General features: G+C 35.4%; 1 protein-coding gene across 1 annotated transcript in view; it reads left to right on the forward strand.

Moving 5' to 3' along the window:
* Positions 1–9,017, forward strand: part of LOC144252569 (1-phosphatidylinositol 3-phosphate 5-kinase-like) — a 95,956-nt gene extending 86,939 nt beyond the window's left edge. Inside the window, 1 exon segment of the mRNA XM_077794811.1 lies at positions 8,867–9,017. Within this exon segment, the coding sequence (XP_077650937.1) occupies positions 8,867–9,017 (151 nt within the window).
* Positions 9,018–20,952: the final 11,935 nt, after the last annotated feature.

The raw sequence follows: 20,952 nt of genomic DNA on the forward strand, positions 1-20,952 counted from the left end.
AAATACTTTGTAGTACTTGCTGTTAGAAACCTCTTTTTCCCTTTCAAAACATCGGCAGTGGAAGAGACCCATGGAAGCCCCAGCAGTAACAGAAGGAAGATTAGACAAGAATATACCACACAAGCTCTAAAAATTGAACTGTCAGAGAAAAAAACAACTCACAGAAGAATGCCAGGACCTGAGTGCTAAAGCTAAGAAGAGTGTTCATCTAGTAGAACAAGAGATTTTAGAAGATCCAGAGTCTGCTAGTAGTAAAATATATTCAAAATCATCTAGTTACACCAAGAACAAAGAAGATCACAGCATTAGTGAGAAAAGACAATCAGCTGGCACCATGACAAGGGGTTTTAATTAATGGCCAGAAAATTTACTTAAACAATCAATAATACACTTTCATGGAGCAAATGAAAAAAAAAATAAATTAAAAACTTCAACCAAGAATTAGCAGTCATACAAAAGAAACAAGTGGAAAATGTTAACCTGAAAAGTACAATAACAACATTATTAAACTGACTTGTAAGGCTCAATCATATATTGAAGATAACAGAAGATAAGGATGGTTAACTTGATAGATTAAAAAAATTGCTCAATTTAAACAAAAGAGAAAAATGAACTAGAAAACAAATAAACTAAATACTTTCTGGTACTATGGACAATATTCCAAAATTCAGTATTTGTGTTATCAGAGTCCCAGAAGGAGAGGGAATGTAGAGTGTGTGTGGAAGAGTATTCAGAGACATAATGAAAAATAACTTACAAAACTTGGAAAAATGATACAAATATATAGATTCAAGAAACTGAATAAATTCTAAACAAAATAATTCCAGAGAACTTAATGCTGAAAAAAAATTTAAACTTATAAAAAATAAAGACAAAGAAAAAGATAATGACAGCAACCAGAAGTGAGATTCACACACTTTACCTAAGGAGGCCCAGTGTTTTCCTTGATAACTTCCTTCCTTTGTTGATTCAGGAGCTTACTTACAGTACCAGGTAGCATGGCTCCAAAGCAAGGGAAGTCAATTGGAAATCCCGGTAACAACAGAAGTCATCTATGTATGTTGAAAGTCACATTTATATGTTGTAATTCCCAGAGCAACACTGACAGAAATGATACAAAAAGACTGTCTTGTCCACAGCCCAGTGTGCCAGGGCCCTCTGATGGGCTCTGGGAAAGTCAAGAAAATGCCCACATGAGACATATATGACTAGTAAGGGAAAGCTTAGGAGAGATCAGTGACTGCTCTCAGAAAATTCAGTTCTTGGAAGGCTGAACAAATAGAACCTCTGTACCTCAAGGTGTTTCACCAAGGTAGAGACTCTTCTTCCTCTTGATGCTTTGTCTAATCGTGGCTGGTTGAATGAGTGTAGAATGATATACATCCTTTCCACAGTGCCTCCAGTTCACACCATCACGCAACTCCCCAGAAGATAGATTCACATATTAGGTGGCAGAATCAGTGACATATCACCATTAGCTTACTTTTATGACCAGAATCTCAAGGAGCAACCATCACTGTACACATTCAAGAAAGTAACATTCTACAGGTAACACTAACTTACCCTAACTCTGTGTTCACAGAGAAGGCCATGCCTTCAAGATAATAGGTATCTGGACTTTCCTGCCCAGGATTGCTCTCATACTTCCCTTAACTTGGTGAGGTTTCTTGGGAGTAGAAAAGGAACATTCAAAGATACAATTTTTTTTTTTTGCTGTCCACTTTTCTTTAGGATTGATACAGAAATACACTATCGCAAATCCATATGGAACTGGACAATTTGATTATGTGTCTCATAAAAGGCGGAGAAAGCAAAACAGAGGAACAAATCCAGAGGACACACACACAAAAAAAAATCGCAGTGAAAGATTTAAGTTTAATTTATTATTAATTATACTAAATGTGAACAGTGTAAATTCACCAATGAAAAGACAAGTTGGCACCAGGGTCAATGAAACAAATAATGAAACAAACACACACCCAATTAAATTTTATTTAAAAGAAATTCATTCTCAGTTCAACAACATATGTAGACTTAAAGTGAAAGGATGTAAAAGATGAACCAGAGAAACATTATCTTTTTTTTAAAAAAAAAAAGGAGGAATAACTGAATTAATAAGAGACAAAGTATATTTCTAAAATTTATCAGAAATAAAAAAATGGCAATTCAATAAGAGAAAAGCAATATACCAGAAATACATAACAGTCCTAATTATGTATCAAACTAGAGAGTGTCAAAATACAGGAAGTGCAAACCAACAAAATTACAATGAGAAATTAACATTTTCACAATTATAGCACTGACTTCACCATATGCCTCTGTCAATTACTATAATAAAGATAAATGAAAATCAGATAATAGGAAAATAGAGAAAATTAATTAAACAAATTCTTAACACATCAAAAAACAAAGTCAACAAAATTAGTAAATCTCTGGTAAGACTGACAGAAATAAAAAGAAGAAAAAAGAATCACTAATATCAAGATAAAATTGAGGCTATTGCTGCAGACCTGAAACCAGTGGAGGGGTAATAAGTCATCATTCTGAACAAGTTTATGCTCATAAATTCAATAATTTAGATAAAATTGACCAATTATTTTAAAACCATGAACTATCAAATCCCATTAAACCATTAAAAAGTAAAATTTGCAATTAAAAATTTCCTGAAGAAGAAATCCTCAGCCCCAAATGAATTCACCAGAGAAATTTAGCAAACATTTGAAAAACTGAAAAACAATTTCATATAGTCTTTCTCAATATTTCTCTAATACCAGCAGCAGACAAACATAGTTTTAAAAAAGAGAAATGCTGATATTGCTCATGAACGTAGACATGAAAATCACCAATAATTATTAGCAAACAGTATACAACATTTTTAAAAGAGCTGTATACCATGGCAAAATAGTACTTATTCTCAGGTATGCAATGTTGGATCAGTGTTAGAAAATCAATCAATGCCATTCATCACATCGACAGGCCAAAGAGAAAGAAAAAATAATTTACACTTCAACTAACACTGAAGATCCTTGTAGTTAAGGAAATGTTCAGTATCCTGAGTATGTTTGGTGCAACATAAAACTATACAGATTATCAAGCTATATACAACATCCCCCACACACACACACACACTAGTGAGTACAAATAAAATAGGTGGTTTGAGTAACAGTAACATGATGTATAAATATCAATATTGTGATTACAATATTATATTATAATTTTGCACAGTCATACAATAAGGAAAATGAAGTAAAGAGCACACAGGCTCTCTCTGCATTATTCTTACAATTGCATGTATATCGAAAATTATCTACATCATATTTTTGGTGAAAAATTCTCACAGTCAAACATTACTTTCTTATGTTAATATTAGTTGAGTGATAATATCGCAGTCCAAGACTAAACACAGTAATTGAAAACTTTAGGATCAGATTGTTTCAGTCATTCCGCATTGTATACATACTTTAAAAAATCATGTTTGTACACCATAAAACTATACAATTTTTATTTGTTAACAAAGTAATTTGAAACAAAAACAATTTTAATATTTGTGAAATAACTTCAGTGGTTAGGGTGAGGTCTTATAGGCATCAAGAAAATAACAAAATTTTATGAACACTGTAAAGGAAGTTCACTCAGGGTATTATGTTTTTACTTTCCTCTTCTACTTGCAAGCTTACTAGGATTATAATAGTAATAAAACTATTATGTTGAACTTTTTTACTGAGGGTACTGAGATAGGCAGTGCATCAATTAATACTTACACATAATACATGCATTTGTAAATGACTTTAAAATTTCAAAACCAAAACTGTTTGAATGAATATGGGAGTACACGATGTTCATGACAGGCTTAAAAAACAAAGCTTGAAAATAGGACTGGACACTCCATTTTTTACTCTCAATTTATGATTTCTTCTATTGTCTGTTTAATTAAGGGAAGCAGGTCTTGTGTGTTTTGTGTTTCTTTCACTGATGTTTTTGTACCATTTGTTTCTTGTCTTGGAAGAAAAAAAAATTGTTCACCTGGATCAACTTCACAGTGGCTATAAGCAAGCACCGTTTGCCTTTTTGTATAGAAGCATTATATTTATAAAATGGTAATTCTACTATTTATTGAAGACTCACTATGTAGTATCTGCAGCATTAAGTACTTCACTTACATTACTTCAGCTAACCCTCAAAATAACCCTGAAAATAAGCAATGATCACATTCAAGAAATGAGGAATTCAAACTTTGGGAGAGTAAAAATGCAGTCGCAGAATCTGGATTTGAACTCAAGTCAGTTTGAATCACAAATATGTACTCACAAATATTATGAATAACTAGATAATGAATGGAGGCATATTGGTTGAATGCACACAAAAAAGTTATGTTGTAGTAAAATTAAATATGTGTAACAAAATATATTAGCTTTTTTAAAAAAATATTTATTTTTTTTTAGTTTTCAGTGGACCGTTATTTAATTTATTTATATGTGGTGCTGAGAATCGAACCCAGTGCCTCACGCATGCTAGGCACCTAGGCACTCTACCACTGAGCCACAACCCCAGCCCAAAAATATATTAGCTTTTTAAAATTGAAGCATAACATATATATAAAGTAGACAAATCTTAAGTGTTTAATTTTAAGAACTAAGAATTTGAGCTTGGGATGTGGCTGAAGCGGTAGTGCACTTGCCTGGCATGCTTGAGGCTTGGGTTCGATCCTCAGCCCCACATACAAAGATATTGTGTCCACTGAAAACTGAAAAATAAAAAATATTAACAACATTCTCTCCTCTCTCTCTCTCTCTCTCTCTCTCTCTCTCTCTCTCTCTCTCTCTCTCTCTCACACACACACACACACACACACACACACACTCTTTTAAATAAAAGAACTAAGAATTTAATGCACAGACAAGGAAGATGAATTGATAGTTACTGACAAACAGTGGGGACAATCTGTGAACCAAGATTGCCTGGATTTTAATGACTTCAAAGAAAGAATAGAAAAGGGCAAATTATGCCTGGATTTCTTTTGGTGAATCAGAAGAAAATTTTAGGATTATCTTCTTTGACAAAAATCCAATGCATTTGGACATTGGAAAAAACGGAAGAGGCAATAGTGTCTTAAGCATTCTTTAATTTGAATGCTCAAATAACCAAAAAAAGCTTCAATAATCAAAATATTCTAGAAATATTCAAACTCTCAGAAAGTGTAATCAATCTAATAAAAACATGGCTATTGGAAAACTACCTCTTAAACTTTACCTCTTAAATTTGAACCATTGGGGTCCCAAATTTGATTTTTCACTTGGTTCTTTTAATCTTGGAATGTATCTTGTCTCAGAACTAGAATAAGTTTCAGGTTAGTCCTCAAGACTTGAGGTTTTACCTAAGTTATCCCTGAGTAAACAAATCCCAACTACAACTTACACCTTTGTTTTAGGGGACACTCAGTCTGCTGTGCTTCTCCAGAAGACAGGAACACATTTTTCAATAATATTTGTGCTTCTTATAAGAATTTTACCCACTCCACCTGTACCTATGGCTTTTGAGAGCTCAGAAAGGGGCCAAGGGAAAGAGCTCATTAACACATGGAATAAGACATATGCCCAAGTCCAGCAAAGGAAAAAGATGTGTGTATCGCAATAATCACCCATAAGGGGCATACATCTGCCAGGCTTCCCCAAGTTGGAAATGCCTGAGCTTTACATTCAAAGTAAAACACTGAAAGGTTAAAAATTTCTAAAAATATGAATAACCTCAGATTATTTATGTAATGTAAACAATTAATGAAAGAAAGAGTTTCTAAGAATTATAACCAAGATCCCAAACTCTGATTCTTTATGCCAAAAATCACTTTCATACTTGTCATGGCAGCCTGATCTATATCTAGATCTATGTAGGAGAAACTACAGTTTAACTCAAGAATTTCATTACTTTACATATCAATACTACATTATCTTAGTGTAAACTTTGTGTTTCTTATATTCTTTCATGAATTACATACATATATAAGATAAATATTGACATTCTTATTTTGTTCAAGAACTTGAGAAGATTCAGGATGTTTTAACTAGACAAAATGATAACAAATTTTTTAAAAAGATGTAATTCTTGTTAATAAAAAATTAAATGGGTACCCTTTGAAATGAACATCAAGTAAGCATTTTTCAGTTAAAATCTTATTATCTTTTCTTTGAGGAGGTACAAATAATGCAGGGATAGTTTCTATATTGTTTTCTTTCTAGCTGAGTACTTCACTAGTGGACCTATACATTAATTGGATTAAGTGAAGTTATGCTAGAGTAATCAATACTTTCCAATTGTGGTGGCTTTTTATTGGTTTATATTTTGGTCATTTTATGCACCCCCTATGGACCATGTGCAGATCTGTTTTCTGTCATTTCTTCCCTGATAAAAATTCTATGGGAAAGCCTCTGTGTAGAATATTGCTGGTAGATGGCAGAGAAGAGAGGCCCCATGTGTCTTGCTCAAGCCAAGACATTACATGTGTCATTTCCTTTCATAACTCATAGACCGTATCAGTCGCATGACCACTCAACCATAAGATAAAGGAGAAAGTACAATCATCTATATGAAAACAGGGAGCCTTTCCTTGACCTCCTACATCCTGAGGCTTTTCCCACCAGGCCTTGAGACACTAAAAGGGAATTCTATTTTTCACTTTCTATGAAAGAAAAACAAATCCCTAGCTGTGTTGAAGACACCAATTTGTCCTTAATACCTTTTAAAGACTAATAGTGTTCTTTAAGGAAGTCGTACTATGTTTGTAAATTAGATATTGAGGGTTTGGGGGGAAAACCCTAAGAAATTTTGATTCAGAATATTTAAAAGTGATATTTCCATATAAAAATTTCTAAGTTGTCGAGAGAAGGCTCAAAAACACACAAAAATGAGGGCTGATGATGTAGCTCAAGTGATAGTGTACTTGCATGGGGCACTGGGTTCGATCCTCAGCACTACATAAAAAAAAATGAAATAAAGATATTGTGTCCACCTAAAATTAAGAAATAATTATTTAAAAGAACACAAAAAATGAACAAAGTACTTAAGTGTTTAGAAAATAAATCACATTTATGAATTAATTAATATATATTTTCTCAAAAGTGCCATAAAATAGCATGAAAATATAATAGCCTGAAGAAAACCCAAAATGATAATAATAATAGTAATATTAAATGGGCTGCGTTGTAACTCAGTGGTAGAGCACTTGCCTAACAAGTGTGAGGCATTGGGTTTGATCCTTAGCACCACATAAAAATAAATAAATAAAAGGTATTGTAGCCATCTACAACTACGAAAAAGAAAAATAGTAGCAATAACAATGATAAAACTGAATAAAGTAGTCAGAGGAACTGGAGACCTCTAAGTGCTATGGTACAAAACTCACACAATGCAGTGGTCAATTATTTTTCCCTTTTCTGTGCATACTTTTAATATGGGTTATTTTTTCAGGATTTTTTGTATTCTTGAGAGCTGCTTTAAATCCTTTCTAAGACAATTCTTAATGAACAGGTGGTGCTGACTTCCAGAAAACAAAGTATCTAGACAATGCATTCAGACAAAGTCTTCTCAGGGACTTGCCTTTTGCAGAGTCTGTGGGGCACCTTCACAATGGTGAGATGGTGATGTTCTTTGTGCCAGTTGTCACAAATTCCCTTGGTCTCACATCAGCAGAGTTGGTTCAAGAGTCATAAGCTACCCGCTCCAAATCCCAGAGTGAGTGGCACATGGGCCAGCTCTTGGCTCATCAGCGCAGGGCTTTTTCTAGCACATCTGTCCAAGATCACATTCAGTCCCACCCTCACTTATTTCTCTAGGAACCTTCTTTGGGCCTCACCCAGGAAGTGAGGGAATGAGAAGACTGTTGGAAATGGGAGTTCTCAGGGGATCATATTCTCATATTCTGAGAAGCTTTAAAGAACTGGGACCAATAGATACAAATTACATGGAGGTGGGTTCCTGCTCAGCCAAACACTGTGATTCATCTAAAAATGCAATGAGCATTGTGTTCCTAGGATAATCCAAGTCCAGAGTTAACAACCATCTGTCAGAATTGACAGTAGAAGGTTCTGTGCAAGGGTGGTCTCAAGGATCTGAAAAGTTGCATACTGTTCTCTAGTCTTTATAGGGGGATATTCTTTCTTTCTTTCTTTGAGCAGAAACATGGGCTTGCTCAGTCTAAGCTCAGTTCCCATGGCCACTTAACCAGCATTTTAAAACCCAAGGCTAACTTCTCCTAATTGAGACGATATTCAGAGAAAAGAAGCTGGAGAGGTGAGAAAAGGGACTGGCAGTTAATATGCAGCATGATGGTTAACTGAAAGCATATTAGACCAGAGCTATGTGAAGCATTGATAGCTCCTAATAAGCAGGACTGTACACCTAGAAGATGAGATGGGCCACTGGCAGAAAGGGGGGTGCAGGGCAGGTGCCTGGGCAGGAAGACCACCTCAGGTTCTGCCCTCTGTTTCCTGGCCATCCTGTGCATCCACCCTGGTTAACCTGAAGGTGGTATAGGAATAGGAGTTTGTAGAGTAAGGTCAAGTACCTGATATCCAACTGCCCCCAACCAAATCAAGAACTATCACAGCAGGCAGTCTCTCCATTTTCCCCACTGAAGATTGTTACCTCCTCTCTGAAGTGGATGCTCAAAAGTATTTCTTGAAGGAATGGATGAATGAATGGCCATACCTGGTCTCAATTCTAGAACCCAGAGTTCCATGGGAGTTTTTTTCTTTTGCTTGACATATTTCTGATTTGGGATTGGGTTGTGCTGACAGGGCAGCAAAACGGCAAAGATTCATCAACAACACTTTTTCTTAGGGGCATTTGTTTCATCTGATCTTTGTCCCCATAGGAGTGATCACCTGTGCAATAAGGGTTGCATGGGCTGCACAGGACAAGCTGGAGGTCACTTCTTTGTGGATGAGTTTGACAACCTGTACAAATCCAACCCCAGGATCATCCAGAACATTTGTACAGAGTTCAATGCAAAGCAGCAGAACTGAATTCAGAGCAGCAAAGCATAGCAAATGCTGCCTTACTGACTGGCTCTTTGGACCATCCCTGTGCTTTCTGGGGAACCCACAGGGTGGGCGAGTCTTGGGGAGGACTTGGGCAAACAAGATGCATTTCTATTCTTTGCTATTGCAGTTCTCATATGTCAAAATTTGGCACTGGAAATATGATCATCGACTTATAGATTGAATCAAAATGATAAGTCATTTTTAGGGTGCTGAGGATTTACATTTTGACATTTGTTTTCAAAATCCATGTTCAAAAGAGAGTGCAGCACTTATAATAGGCTTAAATGGGGCTTTTGTGAGAATTTTTTATTTTTATTTCTCATTAAACTCTGTAACCCTCAACAAGTTTCATTTTGTCATGACAGTGTAGGAGTTGCTTAATTAAATGTTTAAAAGAATCACGTGCACTCTTTCTCACTGTGTCACATGTCATGAGGTGGGAGTTCTGTGATGTGGGCCACTCTCCACTCTTTCAGCCCAAGATAACAACATACCCACTGGTACGGAGAACGTGGTAGGGTCCCTGTTGTTTGTATTGTCTGAATCTCTGAATGCCTGCATCACACTGCTTTTGGAACACTGGCCCTTAAGGAACAGGTAGATCTTGCTTGAAAGTGATGCTACCCAAATCCTGATTCTCAGGTTCCATCTTAATACCAGTGAAATCTGAGTCTCTAGGAAGAACTGGAATCCAAAACAAGTATTGGCATGTTTTAAGAGCTCCCCAGTGATGCTTAGAGGTTGCTAGGATTGAGAACCACTGCACTACCTCAGAGGGATCAGTGTTACAGTCATTTCCTACAAGTTTCCATGCCTCTTGTCCTAAGGGATCCATCTAGTTTAGCATTTGTCCTGGATTTTTCAATGATAGCTAGGTTTCTTATTTATTTAATTAATTATTTATTTGTACCAGGGATTAAACCCAGGGGCACTCAACCATTGAGCAATATCCCCAGCCCTATTTTGTATTTTATTTACAGACAGAGTCACTGAATTGCTTAGTGCCTCAATTTTGCTGAGGCTGGCTTTGAACTCAAGATCCTCCTGCCTCAGCCTCTGGAGCTGCTGGTTATTATAGGCATGTGCCATCACAGAAGGCTGAGAGCTAGATGTTATTATTGATGTTTTTGCATTACAATAAGCTGGGAGAAATCTGGTTCAACTTTCCTTTTTACTTCCATGTTCTGCTAAGAACATATCTGTCAAGATGTGAGATAGATGTATAATGGGGAGACATTCAAAAGAATCCTAAAAAGGGCTCACTCAGTGTCTGGGTATATGTGATGTCTAAAACTCCACTAGACTTGATTTTTCTCAGGAATTAGGGCCTTTGGGAAAAAAAAAACCTTTTTTGTTGTTTGTTTGTTTTTTGCTAAGGTTCAATGTTTGCTTGGGGTATTGGAGACTGAACCCAGGGATCTTTTACCAATAAGTCACATCCCTAGCCCTTTTTATTTTTAAATCACTTAGTTTCCAAAGTTTAAATCACTTAGCTTAAATCACTTAGTTGCCAAAGCTGTCCTGGAACTTGGTGATCCTCCTTCCTCAGCCTCCCGAGTCACTGGGATTACAGGTAGGTGTGTGCCACCATGCCTACAAGTGTCAAAGTTTTGCAATAAGGCTCTGCTAAAAATTTCTGGCCAAAATGACAAGGTCCAGATATTTCTTGTTTTCTTGGGCCTTTTAATTCTTTTGAACAGCACCTTCATGAGATAACTTTCCCGGCAGCCGCCTCAAGGGCCTGTGTAGGTTTAAAGAAATCTTCTTGTGTCCAAGGATGTTTTAGCCTCAAGGAAGAATTTCCAAAGAACAATGTTTTCTAGTCAAAATACTAAACGAAGAGCTCCCCTTAGATTACAGTATATAAATATATTAAACAGGAAATACAACTGAAAGCATGATATCAATTGCTTTGGGAAAAGGTATTTATTCAACCAATGCCTTTGAGGAATTCATAGCCTGGCAGGAAACCACATGAAGAATTAAAGTCATATCATTGTCATGGGCTTATACACCAAATGCATGACAGGCAACTGCAATCGACCTCATAAGAAATAAAATTGTAGTTTTGAAGTAAGTATTTGCCACAGGTTGGGCACTGTTCTAAGGGTTCACACGTGCTAACTCACCCCAATGATTTGCTGAGAAACTCTTCTTATTCACATTAATCTAGGCTGCTAGTTGGCTTTTCTCTAGCACATAAGCATTGACTTTATCCCTCTGTCTTAAAGATAGTTACATCACATGGTGACATCAAAATTCACCTTCAAAATTACCTAGAGGACTAATTAAAACACAAATTGGGCTCCACCCTCAGAGTTTCTGATTTAGTAGATCTGGAGGGGGCAGGAGAATCTGCATTTTTAGCAAGTACCTATGTGATGTTCTAATCTGAGACCACATTTGAAGAGCCACTGACTTACATCATCTGTGATACAGGTAGAAGGCCAAAATACAGCAAGTAGGCCACTCAAAAGCAAGGACCCAGAACCACAACTCTTTACTCCATGAAAGTATGGATTGTTACATAAGCCCACAAGCTGACAGACAAGTATATATACTGGCATTTTGAATCTCTTCCAAATTTCTTATTAATGGCTGTGTTTTTAGGAATCTCCTGATAAGTAAATAAAAACTGCCAACATATTTCAGTTCAATCACATGTTTGAGAATACCTATTACCCACTACAGCCCAAAGTGTTATAAATAAGAATTTAAGAAAGACAAAATCAAGTTCCTACTCATAACACATTCCAATCTAGTTAGGGTACATGACCAGTCCACAAGAAAAGCTAAGATAAGATAGTTCAGTCTTCTAATAAATGATAATTCAAATGATACAGTCAAATATTCATATTCATTCAACTCACAATATTAATCAAGCACCTACTCTGTACTAGGCACAGTTACTGGATTAAAAGACTAACAATAGAAATAAAACAGTATTCACAGTCCAGTAGATGTAACATGTCATATACACCATGAGTACAAATAACATATGGTAGATGTACTTACAATAGAAACAGTTACAGGCAAAAGCAGTGAATATAAAAACAAACACAAATAAAATACAATGGGACATCTATTTAAATTTTGAGACAAATATAGAATTGTTGCTCTTTTCAAAAATTTTTGACCTGGTATTTATTCTGTAACTAGCATAAAAAAATTCCTGTACTATTTACATTTATTTGTCTATCATTCCTTTTCAAAAAAGATTTGGAAGTTTTTAGATGACCTATTACCTCTGAAATGCTATAGGAAAGAGTGGTGCATTCTTTCACAAAGCCATCTCCAAATGTCTGATAACAAATACTGGTTTTTCCATACAGAAAACCCTCAACTACCCAAACCACTAAATTAATTATATCCACATCATTGCCTTATTTCAGTATATAAGTAACCACCCAGCAGTAGGTTTCTACATTCTCATAAAGGTTCACTTGGGTTCCCAACCAATCAGTTACCACAGCACATTTTACTCTCTTAAATATTAAATCTTTACAAATGTTCCTGATGTTTGCTCAAGGGACTAGAAAGTTCACTGAAAAAAACATGAAACCAGATGCATATGATATGCATATCTACACACACACAGATACAGGCACACAAAGAAGTATGAGAAAAGAAGATATCGATCAAGGGAAGTATTCTACAAACATATTCAGTATATCAGACTATGACACTCATGGTTACCCATGCAGAAGATACTTTGTGAAGGCAATGGAGAGGCTAAGGCCTAATTCAAAGACTAAAAATACTTGAGTTTAGCCTAATGTTTTTAATTTACATCTCAAAGTTCAAAGGCAATTACTAAAAAGTGTTATTTTTTTGGTATAGTTCGAGAAGGGGAATAGCTGGGTCAAAAGGTGGTTCCATTCTCAGCTTTCCAAGGAATCTCCATACTGCCCTCCAAATTGACTGCACCAATTTGCAGTCCCACAAGCAATGTACAAGTGTACCTAAGAGCATACTACAGGGACACAGCTATATCAATGTTCATAGCGGCACAATTCACAATAGATAGATTGTGGAACCAACCTTGATGCCCTTCAACAGATGAATGGATAAAAAAAATGTGGCATTTATACACAATGGAATATTACTCAGCACTAAAAAATAACAAAATCATGGCATTTGCAGGAAAATGGATGGCATTAGAGCAGATTATGCTAAGCAAAGTTAGACAATCCCTAAAAAACAAATGCTGAATGTCTTCTCTGATTTAAGGGAGGTGACTCAAAACAGTGTAGGGAGGAAGAGCATGAGAAGAAGATTACCATGAAACAAGGAAAAGAGGTAAAGAGGTGGGAGGGAATGGGAGGGAGAAGGGGAATTTCACGGAAGATGGAAGGAGACCCTCATGGTTACACAAAATACATATACAAAGGTGTGAAGGGGAAGGGAAGAAAAAAGAGAGAAATAAGTGTCACAGTAGAATGGGTAGAGAGAGGTGATGGGAGGGGAGGAGCAGGGAGGGGGTGGATAGGAAGGGCAGCAAAATACAACTGACACTAGGATTGCTGTATGTATACACATGGATGTATAACCAATGTGCTTCTGCAGTTTGTACACGTGGAAAAATGAGAATCCATACCCTATTTGAATCAAATGTATGATAGGTCGAGATCATTGTATTGTCTTGAGCAACTAATAAAAAAATGTTATTTTTTAAAACCCTGAGTTTCTTTTGTTAAATATTTTTTTAGTTGTAGTTAGACACATTATCTTTATTTTATTTATTTATCTTTATGTGGTGCTGAGGACCAAACCCAGTGCTTGCACATGCTAGGCAAGCACTCTACCAGTGGGCCACAACCCCAGCCCACAAAGTTTCTTCGTAAAGAATGTCTTCTTCATCACCACCAAAGAAAGCCAAACTGTTAATAAAAATATTGGAAGAAGGGAAAGTGTAAAGACTAAGAAAATGATAGCTCTTAACCTGAAAAGGAACAGATTATCAAATTTGGTAATAACTTGTAGCTATGAATGTGAACAAGTCCACCAAATGTTTGAGATTAAAAAAAAAAAAACAATCATTGAACTGATTCGCCAAATACTCCAACCTGATCAAAAATAATTCATAAAGTAAAATAAAACATTCACTAAAGTTGAAAAGAATGTTAACATGTAGAATAGTAGTATATACAAGAAACATAAGACTCAATAGAAATACATTCAGGGCAAGTAAAGATTTGTACAAAAATCTTACAATGTTAAAATCTGAGGATTTGAAATGGTCTCAGAAAGCATGCCATGCAAATGGCAAATCTTCTATACTGTATGATGTTTATGGCTCCAAAGGGGTTCTAAACACATTTTAAACCAATAAAATTCTTTTGATATGTACATTCATCCTTAAAGTAGCATTCTTCAGGGGGCCTACTTTTCTATATTTAAAGCATTCATTCTCTATGTATAAAGTGTAAACCTATAAATCTCAGGTGGCATATAAAGTCCAGCCAGTTGAGAGCCACAGCCCAGTCAGAATGACTCCTGGCATTTGCCAGAGGGAATGGTTGAAAAGTGATGCTAGCGAACCATTGAGATGATGATTTGAGTTAAGCTGTATATAATTGCTGTGAGGCTGGATTGATTGAATTGCATATTTGACCTTTACTGTCGGGCAATGGGGCAGCTCTTGCTGCCTTGGGTGCCTGCTACTTTGGAGTTCCTGTGAGTTCTTGGGGGGGGGGGAGATTGGACAGAGCCTGTTGGAGGGAGTGTGTTCCCGTGTGGTGTGTGCAGTGCCGGTGAGAGTTGGGAAATAAAGAGTGGCTGTTTGAATCTACAAGGCTTTGTGATGGCTCGGTTATTTGTGTCCAGCCAGACTTCAGCACCAGCCTCTTCCAAGCAGAATAAGGATATCCACAATCTGTCCCAGACTACTCTTCCTAGCTTCACCTTTCATAATCCCTGCTCACACACTCTGGGCTTCAACTGAAGCAATGAATCTTCAGATAGAACTGAACTTTTCCAGGTCCATGCCTTGCTGTTTGCCTTTCCCTTTTCCTGCTAACCTCCCCAAACACTTTTTCTTTTCATATTCTACCAATATTCAAATTTGAGCCCACTTAGCTCATAGAAATCTCTCTAAAACTCAAGCACATTTATTATCATTTAAAAACAAAACAAATCTCTACATGTAAATATTATTTTATGAAACTTTTAGTGTTTAGTCAAAATGGAAGAAAATAAGCACTTCAAAGTATTTACCATGTATTAGGCACTCTGTTAAACACTTTATATAATTAATCTCATTAAGCCAGGATTATTATGTAATTATTTTCTTGCTTTCATTTAATTTTTCAAGTGTTTATGGTTCATCTCATCTCCAACCAGATTATAAATTCCCTATGGGCATAAATCTTCATTTATACTGTAAGAGTAAAAGAAATTGAAATTGAAGTTAAAGTGTAAAAGACCAGATATTGTAAACTTTCTAAGCTGCAAAGCCTGAGTTAAAATGTAAAGGACCAGGTATTGTTAAGTTCCTATGCTACACTACAAAACCTGGAATTCCTGTAGCTGTTAAGACAATTCCCAGGACTGCCCAGTAGATATTCCCCCTGACCACTTAGTAGATAAATAACCTGGACACTGTGCAGTTTGGCACGTAGGCATACAGGGCCCAAACCAATAAATTTGAATGTACCCCCCTTCTTAGGACTGACCTATCACTCCTGCCTGATTTGTTCCCACCAATGAATGTACTAATCATGTTTGAGAATTGTTATTTGATTTTCCCGTGCCTCATGATGATTGCTCTGATGTATGCAAAGTTATTAAATGTATAATTAGCCTTCTGATTCTGATCACAGGCTTTTTTCTTTCTTTTTGTAATACATTACCTATCACATTTTAAGCAAATTTTGTAAAAGAATGTCTTAACATTCAGGAAGATCCTGAGTTCAAAGCTAGCCTCAGCAACAGTAAGGCACTAAGCAACTCAGTGAGACTCTGTCTCTAAATAAAAATTCAAAATAAGGCTAGGGATGTGGCTCAGTGGCCCAGTGGCCCTGGGTTCAATCCCTGGTATCCACCATACCTGCCCCCCACCCCCAAAAAAGAATGTCTTAAAATTCTCCTTCTGAAATAATCTATGTTGTTGTATACAAGGCTTAGAATATGACTTATGATGGCAGAATTTTCCAGGCCAACATACTAAAATTCTCAGATCAAGACAGTTGGACTGGGCTGGGGTTTTATCTACGTGGTAGAGTGCTTGCCTAGCATGTATGAGGCACTGATTTTGAAAATCAGCCCCGCATTAAAAAAAAAAAGACATTAGGACTCAGAAAAAGTTGGAGAAGATAAAAATAAAAAAACAAAAAACAAATTAGTGTGTGTGTGTGTGTATGTGTGTGTGTGTGTAAGAGAGAGAGAGAGAGAGAGAGAGAGAGAGAGAGAGAGAGAAAGAGAGAGAGAGAGAGAGAGAAACTTACAGACTGACCAAAGAGAGAGAGAGAGAAATGGTTATGAAATATTCATTCTTGACAGTAACAAGAGGAATAAAATCAGCATTCTTTAAAACAATCTCATTACCAATAAATAGTTCTCAAAGAAAAGTAAGAAGAAGAAAAAATGGAAATAACAGGTCAAAGAAAAGCAAAGAGGCTGTGATCATGTATCTGAATGCCGTGAGCAAGGCCATGAGTATTTCACCAAACCTGAAGTTATTTTGAATTGTGAAGATTAATTTTTCTCTCAAAAGAACATATCTAGTATAATCAAAAGTTTAAGAAATTAAAGAAAGCTGATTGTAAGAATCTCAGAATTGGGCTGGGGATGTGGCTCAAGCAATAACATGCTCACCTGGCATGCACGGGACACTGGGTTTGATATTCAGTATCACATAAAAATAAATTAAAGAGGTTGTGTCCACCGAAAAACTGAAAAAGAAATATTAAAAAATTCACTCTCTCTTTCTCTCTATCTCTTTAATAAAAAAAGAATCTGGGAATCATTTGCAACTGAGCTGCTCTCTTAGCCCCAAGAAACCTTTTGAGAGGCAATGCAGGTATAGCCAGTTCAACCTAGTTTAAATCCTTGCCATGTACTGAATGGATAAGAAGCCTTGAGCTCACCTGTTATTTGCTATTTGTATTTATTTTCATAAAGTGGCCTATAATCTTTTTCCCAGTGCTGTCAAACTTAAAAGTTATTAAAACTACTACATTGATACTGTTTTTAATATTTTAGAACATACAATTACTTGATTTTTTAATTATTGTCCATCCTGTCACTGTTTTATGGATTCTGATTGAAACTTTTTATGATTTTTCATGTAATCATCCTTTATCTCTTATCTTTTCATAAAGTACTTCTGATAGGTTTGAAGAGAAGATTTCAGGGAATGAACCCACAACCTTAACATGCTAGGCAAGTGCTCTACTACTGAGCCACATACCCAGGCCTCTCTCTTTCTTATCAATTTCACTAAACTAGATAAACGTCTGCCAACTCAAATATAATTCCAGATATCTTTGCCTATCTATTAGATGTAAACTGTATTTGTTTTTGCAAGAAACATTTGAATAAAGCTTTAATTTCCTAAAATAAAACCAATACTATAAATTTTATTATTTTCAGTATGTGAGTTTACTTTTTTAAAATACAAATAACACATTCTACTGTAATTTTTTTCCAAAGCCACTTTTGCCATTTTCTCAGACCAAATACCTAACATAAATCATACTGAAAATATATTAACAAGAGGCAATGATAACATCTATCTTCTGCACTTTCACAAAGCACTTTCATATAACTATATTATGATTATGAATCTTCACAATAGTGATACAAATTAGAAATCAAATTCCAAAAATGTCAACTCAACATCTAGTCACTTTAAAGCTTATTTTGCCATTTAATAATGGTAAATTCTTTAACCTTGTTACACATTTCATTTCCTTATTAGTAAAAATGAAATAATGCTCCCAAACTCACAATGTTAATGCAAAGATTAAACTAATTACTATAATGTATACAAAAGGATCTAGTACAGTTTGTTTGTTATTCAAAACATCTGTTTATATTCTACCTATGGGTTTGGGTCATAATCCTGAAAACACAATCTGGAATGACATAATCCTAAATGCTGAGATCCCGAAAGACCTAAACTCCAAAAATATAATTCTGGAAAAAAAAAAAACAGTTTAAAATTTTCTTAAAAGGGCAATTACATTTTCATAATGGGATTCAAGAAACACAAAACATATCAGATTACTTCATTTTACAAATTATAATAGCCAATAATATATATTTTTTGCAAGCACACTCAAATATACTACCAACAACTGCACAGATAATGAGTTATGAGCATACAAACTACTCAAATAGGTTAACAAGCGAAACGTACAAATGCATATCACTATAACTGGTAATTCTGTGTACCCAGTGTTAGAACAATGGTTCTATGAAATACAAAGATGAATAATCTAAGTTTCTTGATGAACTCAATCAAGACCCACAAGGGGTCATGACCTAAACAATGGAGATACTAAAGATAGATTTAATCTTTCATAAACATAGATGTACAAAAAAGAACACCTCTTCATTTACTGAGGAATTTTTTACATTTTTACATATTCCACGCTCCCATACAGTCAATGTTGTGAAAATGCACTTGCACAGTTAAATCTGCAAATAATGCATACAACAAATCAGAACTCAAAAAATTCTTTACACAATTTATACCTCCAGTATTAGAAATGATACTAATGAAATACCCACCATAGTAAATTATTTTAAAATGCATTTAATTAAAAAAAAAACTAAAAGGAAAATCTGACATATCAAAAAACATAACACAAGAATAGAAATTGGCAACTGCAAGAAGAGTCTATAAGACCTCACAATCTTTAGTTATATTTTGAAGCCTTACATCATAATATATAGCTTCTTTTTTCTTTTAGGGCACATGGTGTTCCTCAAAAAATCCATTCATGCTCATTTTCTAACTAGTACTGCTCTGTTTAAAAATTCTTCTACAATTCATTTATACATGAAAGGAAGTCCATATTAAATTGTCCCATCCAGTGTGCTATGCTTCTGGATCTTCTGATTCTAGTCCACTCGAGAATCTCTCACCAATCTACACTGGAAATACTCTCACAGACACACCCAAAATAATGTTTTACTGGGTTTCCAACATTCATTCCATATATCATTATGCAGCTATCTCATATATAACTGTAAAAGCACCAACCCCTTTCCTACTTAGCATCAAATTTGTACTCTTATCATATAATACCCCCCCTACCCCCGTGTATCCACAATAGGAACTGTGGTTCTGGGAATTTCAACTTTCAGTATTTTGAAATTCAGAAACGTAACCTTTGGGGATTGCCATTTGGAGGACTTTAGATGTTCAGAACTGGTATCACTTAACTTAAGGGAGGAGACCTAAAGATAAACCAAACTCCATTAACATACTAATAAAAATGCTTATACAACAGTATGTTTGAACTATTGAATAGGAAAATAATAATTTAACAAAAGGGGAATGTATTAATTTTTAGAAATAGAATATATACTTAGAATACTCAGGAAATTAGAAAAATTTAAATACAATAATTTAGCAAAATAGCAGGACATAAAACCACTTCATAAAACCAGCACCGTTCCTCTTTTCTACAGTTTAGATGGTCACCTTCCAAGAATAACAATGAAAGCAACATAAGGTAGCTCAATAGTGATTATAGTTCTCTATGCTAAATGCAGTCTGTTAAGTACCTCACTAACCGAACCTCGGAAAACTCAAGTTCAGGTATGACAGCCACATATTTTGAGGCCTAAATTGTATAACAACCTATTTTTCAAAGCAGTGATGTAGAATACAAGGGTGAGAGTCTTCATGGAGAATATTAATATGGACACAAATTACAAAAATTTTCCATATGTATTTAATACAATTCAATCAAAGGAGATACAATTAAACTGGAAGACATGAGGTTTTGGGTTACTGCACAGGTATATATTATCACAAGAATAGTTCATCAGGATTTTCCATATTCCTTTGGCCCAATCCAAAACCAAATTTTTATCAGTGCATATTAATTATACAAAATAAAAAGTTTCATTGTGGTATATTCACACATGTATATTCATATATTCTCACCCACTGTCCTTTCAATCCTTCCCCCCCATGATAGTCTCCCTTCTACTTAATCTTTTTTCCCGCTACATCACACATGACAGTACATGTGATATTTGTCTGAGTCTAGCTTATTTCTTATACCATGTTTTTCTCCAGTTCTATCCATTTGCCTACAGATCACGATTTCATTTTTCTCTATAGTTGAATAATACTCCATGGTATATGTAGTCTCCATTTTATTTATTCATTCACCCATTAACAGGCACCTTGGCTAATAGCACATAACAGTTAATGTGATATGTGCTGCAATAAACATAGGCATGCAGGTATCCTTCAGGTATACACCCAGGAGTAGTACAGTTAGATCATATGATATTCCTATTTTTAGGTTTTGAGGAACCTCCCCACTGATTACCACAGTGGCTGTACTAGTTTACACTCCCATCAACAGTGTATAAGGGTTCCTGACTTGTAACAGGTCTGAATCAGCATTTATTTTTTGTTTGTTTTTGTGTTTGTCCTGGGGATTGAACACAGGGGCACTTTACCATTGAGCTACATCCCCTATCCTTTTTATTTATTTTGAGACAAGGACTCAGTAAGTTGCTGAGGCTGGCCTCAAATTTGTGATCCTTCTGCCTTAGCCTCTCAAGTCACTGAGATTACAGGCAAATGCCACAGTGTCCAGCTATTTTTTAAATATTCTTGATGCTAGCCATTCTGACTGGGGTAAGATGGAATCTTTTTTTTTAGTTGTAGATAGACACAATATATTTATTTATTTGTTTATTTTTATGTATTTTTTAAAAGTCCTTT

The sequence above is a fragment of the Urocitellus parryii genome, unplaced genomic scaffold (assembly GCF_045843805.1).
Source record: "Urocitellus parryii isolate mUroPar1 unplaced genomic scaffold, mUroPar1.hap1 Scaffold_48, whole genome shotgun sequence".
NCBI lineage: Eukaryota > Metazoa > Chordata > Mammalia > Rodentia > Sciuridae > Urocitellus > Urocitellus parryii.